Source organism: Triticum dicoccoides, chromosome 3B, assembly GCF_002162155.2.
Source record: "Triticum dicoccoides isolate Atlit2015 ecotype Zavitan chromosome 3B, WEW_v2.0, whole genome shotgun sequence".
In the NCBI taxonomy this organism is placed as follows: Eukaryota; Viridiplantae; Streptophyta; class Magnoliopsida; order Poales; family Poaceae; genus Triticum; species Triticum dicoccoides.
In genome coordinates this window covers 259046472-259055439 of record NC_041385.1, presented here as the reverse complement: position 1 = coordinate 259055439, position 8968 = coordinate 259046472, and the positions used below count along the sequence as shown (strand labels likewise).

Genomic DNA, 8968 nt, shown 5'->3' with positions numbered 1-8968 from the left:
GGGAGGCGAGGATCACGGTCCGGACAAGGGAGGGAGGTAGGAGGCGGGGATCACGACCCCATCATTGCTTTTTCCAGCGCGGAATGGGATGGCGGCGGTGGATCCGTCGGCGGCCAGTCATGGCACCACGGGATCCCTCACTCCGGCTGACACCGTCGCTCGCTCGCCCATGACGGCTGCCTCCAGCGGAAGAAGGTGGGTTGGGTTCGGGCTGGGTCGGAAGATTCTACGGTGTAGGCGCGTCGTGCCCTTATAGGGCCGGGGGTAACAGAATATTATTCTGTTACTAGTAACAGAATAGTCCAGCCCTATTATAATATATATATATAGGGTTGGACTATTTTATTACCGGTAACAGAATATTGTTCTTTTACCCTCCGGCACTATATAGAGACGCGATCCTGCGAATCGATCCCCCTCGACCAAGTTTCTTCCAGCCGCTGCCCCGCCGCCGGCCACCTCCCAGCGCCCCGGCTTCTTCCCTCGCCGCCGGCCACCTCCCAGCGCACCGGCTTCTTCCCTTGCCGCCGGCCACCTTCCCGCGCCCGGCTTCTTCCCTCGCCGCCGGCCACCTCCCGGCGCCCCGGCTTCTTCCCTCGCCGCCGGCCACCTTCCCGCGCCCCTCCTTCTTGCCCAGCTGCCGGCCGCCTTCCCGCGCCCCGGCTTCTTGCCCCGCCGCCGGCCGCCTCCCCGCCCCCCGGCTTCTTGCCCCGCCACCGGCCGCCTCCCAGCACCCCGTCTTCTTGCCCCGCCGCCGGCCACCTCCCTGCGCTCCGGCCAACGGCTAGATCCGGCTGCCACGTCCCTGCGGCGCCCACAGCCACGGCGCCCGGACCCCATCTCCACCTAACCCCGGCGACCCCAACTATGCGCTCCCAGCCCCAGCGCCACCGACCCCTGCACTACGTCGTCCCATCTCCTCGACACCGGCGGTTGTGCCACACTGCACCGCCGTGGCCAGCTCTCCTGCAACCGGCGGCGACTCTCCCTTCCTCCAGCGCGACCATCCGCCCCAGGTCGAGCAAGTTCAGAAATTGCAGCGCCCTGCAGTTCGTGGTATGAAAAAAGTAAAGTTCATCTTGTCAATAGATTATAGCTGTTGTTGATTGCCGATTTTGTTTTTGAGAATTCCACCGTTGATCCCAAGCTCCACGGGCATCTCATGCATTCTTTGGTCTCTGTGTGCAATTATTCTATTATGGAGATATCAGTTCATTACAGCGCCGCTCCGGCTTTTCTCCTACAACGAGACTTGCGTATGGCTACAGGTTCATATCAAGGAACTTTAGAAAAATTGCAGGGCCTTTCAGTTCATTGGATGAAAAAAGCAAAGTTCATCTTGTCTAGTAGAGGTTGCTGCTGGTGTCCGTTCATTGTGGTTTTCGTTTTGGGATATTTTCAAAACTTACTGCTGAGAACGGATGCAGTTTGATCTTGCACAAGTTGGAAATTCCCTGATGCTGAGTGTGTCCGTACAACCCTACATCACACAAAGTATTGCACTAGGTAATGGAGTTTAACTTGTTGCACACAGTCATACAAATCTAATGTTCCTTAATCATCCATACAAGTGAGAAAATGGAGAATCCCTCCGTTCTGCACAGTGCGTCTTACCGAGCTAGGAGTTTTTGTTTGTGTGGTAGTAAAAAGCTTGCTACAAATTGCTGAGTGCTTCCTTGCACGTGCCCATGGTGAAGAGATGTAGATTAATTGTGGCAGTGACTCTGAATGAGACTGAAGGTGCACAATTCTTGGGCCACATCTTGGTTGTCAAAAAAATGCTGATACATTTAGGAAAAGAAACCCCCCACTTGTTTCTTTTAACCATTTATCTACACTGGTATCCAGTCTGTAATATAGGAGTTTTGCTCCTTTGCTTTATTTGGTCAGTTAAGACTTCTTCAACTTTGGTTTCAGAGAATTTCAAAGTTCACACTCCATTAAGTCAGGGAGAGTCTAGTTTTGCTGCTGGATCATCTCATCTCATTCGTATGTGTGCCGTCCTCAGTCCAACCCCATGGCATTAGGATGGCCGAGTTTGTCGCGAGGAACAGTCCATGGATGTCGGCTTCAACTTTCCTCCGCGAAGGTCCTTTTGCTCGGTGATGCAAGGCATGCACTCTTCTCCCACGCGAATTCTCTCTCACTGTCCGTTGCTCATGTTTACTGCTGCTTCGATTTCTTTGTGATACAAATGCACTGATAAACATATTGGTTTATATTTTATATGGTTGTTCGGTACACAGGAAACAGTGTGTGTACACAACATTTTTGGATTTAATTTTGGAAGGTTCACACATCCATAGTAGAGAAAGAATAGTAGCAAGTCCAAGCTCTCTTTGAGTGGAGGTACATAACCAATTCAAATGCTTGTTTTGGTTATGTTTAAGGGAACTCATAATTTTTATCTTTGTCCACTGTTAGCTATGTAAAACAACTCAATAAAAGTTCACTTTTCAATGATTTAATAGTTCAATTGGTAAAAATAGTAGGTGTTCATTCTACAAAAAATCACTGAGTTTTTTATATGTAAAGAAAGAAATGGAAATCTGTAAGTTCATACAGGGACATATATATGAGGAACTTGGGTCCAGCACACGAGCATTTGCGTCCACCACTAAGGGCATTTGCATCCCGCACACGAGCTACATGCTTGACAGTTGATCACTGCCGCCATGAACATGCACAAATGATATTAAGTAGAAGTTTGTCAGTTCAGTTTTTTATTGATTTACCTTGTTTAAGTTGTAGTGCAGCAATAAAATGTGTAGTTGTACTGAAGTTTTAGTTGTTATGTGGGGAACCCGGAAGCCATTTATTTTGGTTTACAGTTCATCTTGTCTGTTCTTTTCAGCCTGTATGCTTTATTGTGCATAATCTTGAGGAAATCCCCAAAAATCATGTGTGCACTCAAGGTAATTAAGTGGCTTTGTAAATTCTGACAGTCCATCCCATACTAAGCAAACAATACATGTTAGTCTTGGTTTGTGGTTAGACATGCAATCCGGTTTCATAGATGCTTCTGCTCAGACTGGAAATACTATGTTTTAGGTAATCCTGCTAGTTCAGTGCTAGTACTTCTATTTTATGTTTATCTTACAAGTGGAAAATGTTCAGTGCTAGTACTTCTATTTTCTAAGTAGCCTGAGACCCATCCTGTCCTCTATACAGATTCAGAGTTTATAACACATCATTGGATTCGCCAAGGCCGTGTCCTCCTGAGATAAGAAGAGCGACAAGGAGGTAAAAGGAACACCAGATTTTTACAAATTCTGCAGATGTAGTACGTATTTGCCATTTCGCCAAAGCAGTGAGTCTATGTGCTGATGTTTCTAATATAAGCCAATGCTTCTATTATAATCTAGTTGTTTATTTTGTAGCTCGCTTTTTCTAATATAATGTTAAAGTCCACTAGATGAAAATTTCTCTGTGTTAGCTATATCAGTACTAGTGCTCATCGGTACAACAAAGTAACAGTACTGATCAGTACAACTTACAAAGTAGCTTCAATCATAAGTTCGATTGCATCTGTGTTTCCATGTTATTTGTGTATAGTACAACGGGTATTTGTATTCTGTTCATTTCATCTACTTGCCGGTTGTAAGTCCAATTACATAAGATCATCCACCACTGCGACCACGCCTCCCCCTCACGATTTCTCGTTGATATCGCTGTATTCGTGCTTGTTTCGTGAGTTGCCTAATGGAAGTTCTGCAACTTTCAGTCCAGATGGAAGAAGGAGATCCGTCCAAAGTGTGAGTTTTGCGACGTCGACATGCAAGTTCTACAATTTATCCGTCCAGATGGGAGAAGGAGATCAGTCCAACAGACGCATCTAAAAAGCAACATATGCAGAGCCATTCGCCCGAGGTATCGGAATAATTCTAATGTTTTTTGTGTTCATTGGATTTCCGGATTGTTAGCGCAAGTAATGTGTTCTGTTTTTGCGTGTTCACTCCAAGTGGGAGAGCAAAAGTAAGCACTGTCTGCTTAGAAGTCGTGCTTGAAACTCATTTTTAATAGTGAAACAAGTAAATCAGTGTGGTAATGCTTTATTGTTATAGTTCTTAAGTGACTGAAATTTTGACCATGTGTTTAGAGTTAAGCAACTACGTAAGTTACATGATGTATTTATCTACTTGTCATGCTGAAGTTCATTGGCTTCTTAAAATTTCAGATATAAACAAGCTGGTGGCCGCCCATCTCTGCATGTATTTTATTTGGGATGTAAGTCTCTATAGATCATGTTATGAGTAACGCAATTGGACGAGGTTGCTAGGAAGATATTTAGTTCACCTTTAATGTGATTTGCACTTCATCTTTACAGAGCCAAATCCTGGCGCGCCCAGCCGCTGCTCATGAACCCCGCCTCCATCATCTCCACTTCACCAGAGCCGTCAGTCCACAGGAGTAGGGGTAGCGGATCCCCTATACCGGCCAAATCCCGGTGCGCCAAGCCGCTGCTCGTGAACCATGCCTCCATCAGCTCCACTACACCGGAGCGGTCAGTCCGCAGGAGTAGGAGTAGCAGGTTCACCCGATGTCTGTCGCCTTCTTCCATATCCAAAAATCTTGTTTTTTGAGTTCAGTTCTTCGTCACATGTTTCACTAACTTACAAACACCTGAACCGGAACTCAATCTCGTGTGTTACCGTCCTCTCATATGGTCTGTTTTATTCTCAGGGACACATTCATGGCTTCATTCAATAAGTGGAATGTGGGCAGATGTTGATCAACAAGTCTGCAGTATTAAGGTTAGCTGCTAGTACATATTATGGAGTTGGGGACATGAGGGAGCGAGTGGTACATGGATCGGTGGGTGTACTCTTTGTAGGTTGAGTAGATTCTTGTTGAAACAACTCTTGTACAACTCTTTCTATCTCACTCATATTTCTAGTTTTTGCATGGGGCATCTTCTAGCATATGATTGAAACCCATTTCCCGTTGTATTATGCATTTAAAAACTCATAAGTAGTTAAGAGTTCATTTGTGGTGGTTAGCAATTCAATAGCTAGAAAAAGGATACATCAGTTCAAATACGCTTGCCATAAGTATTTAAGAGTTTATTTGCGGTGGTTAAATATGAAGGTACTTTGTTCCGAGGACAAGAACAACTAGAAATTCAAATGCTGATGTGTTAAAAAAACTCCAGCTACTTTGTTTAATCTTTTGATGTCTTAATTTCTGCGCTTCTATATAGAATTTGGTGGCTCACTTTTGCTAATTTTCTGCAGTTCTCAGGTTAGAAAACGATCAGTTCCATGTGTATTTAACAGCAGGTCCATGTATATTTAACAGCAAGTCCATGTATTACTACATGAGAGGTACTGCTAGCGAGACTTCACTGCTCCATTCCAACAAACGTGTATACGCAAGCCTGGGTTGGCAAATTACTCTGCTACTGCTGGTTTCAGTTCCCTCACTGGATTTGCAGGCTCACGACCATCCTCTAACACCCCGTCAGTGCCACCGATTTGAAGGAGCTCCATGACTAGTAACTCTGAGTTCTAGTGCTCCTAACGATCGTTTGGAATCTTATCTTCAATATCTTGCTGATATGGAACAGTAGAATGTCGCAATATATACTTGTACAATTTTTTTAGTACTAATGACTAGTACTTGCCTTGACAGTACAACGGCATGCTTCGTTGCCGGTTGTGAGGATGTGCAACATATGTTTAAGCAAACATTTATGTTGTATTACAAATAGAAATCTTTCCTCTGTTCCATAGAAGATTGTGTGACTTCTTTAAACACATTTTAGAAAAGAAGTGTACAGACTGTAGCTTAGCATTTGATAATTGTTTGCAACATGTACAACCCGTGGATGATTATGTAATTGTTTTCATGCGTTATCATATGTCCAACAGTTCAGTATGAATTTTATAATCAGTTCAAAGGGCATATCAAATTCGGTATGGTTTTTGCATCAATGGTTACTATCATAAAACACAAAAACATTTCTTGGAGAAGAAAATTTAGCCAATTCAAGTATATAAACCATGCAAGTTCGGTGATCATGACACGTCGAAACACATTTTAAACTAAACCTAAACGTTACATTTCTACAAGTTCAAGTGATCAACCACGTTACATTTCTACAAGTTCAAGTGATCAACCCCTTGAACATTCTGGATTGTGAAAAATAGCTCAGTATAAACACACATATATATCAGTACGAGTACTTTGTTTATCAGACGGGAATAAAACAGGATGTGTCTTGCCGTATTGAAAACTTTTTAAATAAATACAAAGTAAAGTCTAGTATGTGGAAACACGCTCAGTACAAAATCATATAGACATCCGTTCAAATACTTTTTTGGAACCATTCAAAACTACTGTGAAAAATACCTCAGTACAAATACACAAATATATCAGTATGAGTAATCTGTTTTTTTAAGGAAAAACACCATGATGGGTCTCACCGTAATTCAAATTACTCTTCAACGGCTGCAAATATGAGAAAACGTTCAACATGACTAAGTTTCGAATTTTCGATAGCTATCCAACGGTATATTGTTTGCCCCATTTCGACAAACTTTTAAAAAAATCGGGTTCAAAATCAAATTTGACCGTATTCGATTTCGTTTTTAAACCGTAAGGAATTAGAAAAACATTTCAATACGAAAAAGTTGCGCATTTTTCGTAGCTTTCCAACGTCGTATAATTTGAGTCAATCCGACAAACCGTTTGCAAAAAATCGTGAAAATACGTTTCGCCCAGAATTTCACCGTTTTTCAAATTACTTTTAAATCATATAGAATTAGAAAAAACAATACATATATGGAAGATGCGGATTTTCACCAGCTTTCCAAGGCCATCTTATGTTCTCAATTCCGACAAACCATTTGAAAATTGAGTCCAAAATACGATTCACGTTTTCGGTTTTTTCAAAACTGCTCTTAAACCATTATGATTTTGCAAAAACGTTCAATATACTTGAAATATGGTTGTCAAGAGCTTTCCAACGATATATTACACGCCCCGTTTCGACAAAAAAATTGCAAAAAGTTTTTGAACTAAAGAAAACGATGTGTTAAACACAATTGAAAATAGCCCACGTGAAACCGTCGCGGTGGTTTGGATTAGACGATGTGTTAAACAGAATAGCCCACATATATACCTCGGCAACCGAAAATTCCCCACAGAGAGCAAGGTTCATGATGCGTGGTATGTGCTATACGTACGCCCCCATTCGACGCGTGGTATATATGTATTTCTACTGTATAGCACAAACCAAAAAAGAATCATTCCTTGATGGTCAAATTAACCTCTCTCTCGTTGGGTCAAAGTGATGGAGGACAACCTCACAGGCCCACAGATGGAAGCGTCGCACACGAGTGAGTTCCTATACGACAACCACCGCCTGCATGGTATTGCGTGATGTTTGAAAACCAATGCACAACTTTGATGTGGCACCTACCTCCTGGGAACCGGAAAGTCCCCACATGGAGCGAGGTTAATTATGACGTACGCATATATATAGAGTATTCATGTTGCCACCTCTTTGACATGTACTATACCGTGCATATACGTAACACAAACCAAAAAAGAACCATCCTTGTTGGTCAGATTAACGTCTCTCTCATTGTACATTCAACTGATCGACGATGACCTCGCAGGCCCATAGAGAGAGTCACACGCGAGTAAGTATCATACGACAAAACCATCGCGTGCATGTGCCCGTGTGTTATTTGATGCTTGAATACCCAATTGTCGCGGAAACGACACCTATGGGATCACGAGGATCCCTTCTATGGTTGGCGGGGACAGAGTTCTGCAAAGAGCCGGTCTAGTGATTAGCACGAGGGGATTTTACCCAGGTTCGGGCCGCAAAGATGCGTAATACCCTAGTCCTGCTTTGGTGTATATTTGGTGTTCTTGAGTTCTTAAACTAGCTGCGGTGCATGCCTAGTCCAAAAAGTCCCAATCCTTCCACAGAATGCCTCGGACCTCCTTTTATATGTCAAAGGGGTCGCCACAGTGGCATATAGGAGGTGGAAAGTATGTACAGTATTACATGTCTATCGCCCGACACTGTAGGACAAACGCATTTAATGCGCTGCCTATGTGCCCTCTTGCTTTATCGGGGACGGCAACAGAGCTCGTCCCGTCCATCGCCGCCTCGCCTTGCTTCGACGTGTGTCTAGGCTGACAATGCATGCAGCGCCATGCTGGCTGGCTGGTTGCTGCGCTGGTGCTGTGATAGGGTCTTCGCGAAGATCTGCATGCCACAACGCAGGTGCTCGCCTAGTTGGCCTAGAAGTTGCATGCTGCCACGCAGGTGCGTGTTTAGTTGGCAGGCTGGTTTCCGCCTCAGAACGGCCGCGGGGCAGCGAAATGTTGGCAGGTGCGGGCGTCCCCGGCAAGGGTCTTGTCGGGGTCTCACGGGCGTCCTCGGCAAGGATCTTGCCGGGGGTCTTTGTCTTCTGGTTCCTATCCAGACTAGCAGGCCTTTGGTCTTTCACAAAGATCTGCATGCCACCATGCAGGCGCTCCCGAGCCTTGGTCTTGATGTTGTCGATGGTGTTAGAACTCTCAGGCTCAAGGGTGGCGGCCTTGCTCGTGTTGGGCAAGTTGCCCCAGCAACACTCTTGCCGGGGCCATGTAGGCCGCCCCGGCAAGCGCCTTGCCGGGGAAGCCTGTTGGGGAACGTAGTAATTTAAAAAAATTTCCTACGCACACGCAAGATCATGGTGATGTATAGCAACGAGAGGGGAGAGTGTTGTCTACGTACCCTCGTAGACCGAAGCGGAAGCGTTGACGCAACGTAGAGGAAGTAGTCGTACGTCCTCCCGGTCCAACCGATCCAAGCACCGTTACTCCGGCACCTCCGAGTTCTTGACACGCGTACAACTCGATGACGCACCCCCGATCTCCGATCCAGCAGAGGCGCGGGGGGGAGTTCCGTCAGCACGATGGCGTGGTGACGATCTTGATGTTCTCCTATCGCAGGGCTTCGCCTAAG

The 8968-nt window shown here is 44.9% G+C and overlaps 1 protein-coding gene and 1 long non-coding RNA gene across 7 annotated transcripts; both read left to right on the top strand.

The window, feature by feature from the left end:
* The first annotated feature begins 88 nt into the window (after positions 1-88).
* On the top strand, positions 89-2107 carry LOC119279514 (vegetative cell wall protein gp1-like). Its single transcript, XM_037560732.1, has 3 exons — positions 89-195; positions 438-1056; positions 1918-2107. Exons 1-3 carry the CDS (start codon positions 89-91, stop codon positions 1942-1944), a joined length of 753 nt encoding a protein of 250 aa, XP_037416629.1. The 3' UTR covers positions 1945-2107.
* Positions 2108-2124: 17 nt separating this feature from the next.
* On the top strand, positions 2125-5877 carry LOC119275819. Of its 6 annotated transcripts, none has more exons than XR_005135879.1 (7): positions 2125-2349; positions 3172-3243; positions 3725-3870; positions 4178-4227; positions 4328-4531; positions 4684-4754; positions 5235-5877. It is a non-coding gene; the product is annotated as an uncharacterized LOC119275819 (long non-coding RNA). The 6 variants fall into 6 exon arrangements; XR_005135881.1 differs by lacking the exon at positions 2125-2349 and adding an exon at positions 2359-3051 and having other exon boundaries at positions 3730-3870; XR_005135878.1 differs by lacking the exon at positions 2125-2349 and adding an exon at positions 2361-2915.
* The last annotated feature ends 3091 nt before the right edge of the window (positions 5878-8968 follow it).

Coding starts and splice junctions, on each gene's coding strand:
- LOC119279514 (XM_037560732.1), top strand. CDS start 89: ATGGCGGCGGTGGATCCGTCGGCGGCCAGTCATGGCACCACGGGATCC. Junction 196..437: donor GCTGCCTCCAGCGGAAGAAG/GTGGGTTGGGTT, acceptor AGTTTCTTCCAG/CCGCTGCCCCGCCGCCGGCC. Junction 1,057..1,917: donor GCAGCGCCCTGCAGTTCGTG/GTATGAAAAAAG, acceptor CTTTGGTTTCAG/AGAATTTCAAAGTTCACACT.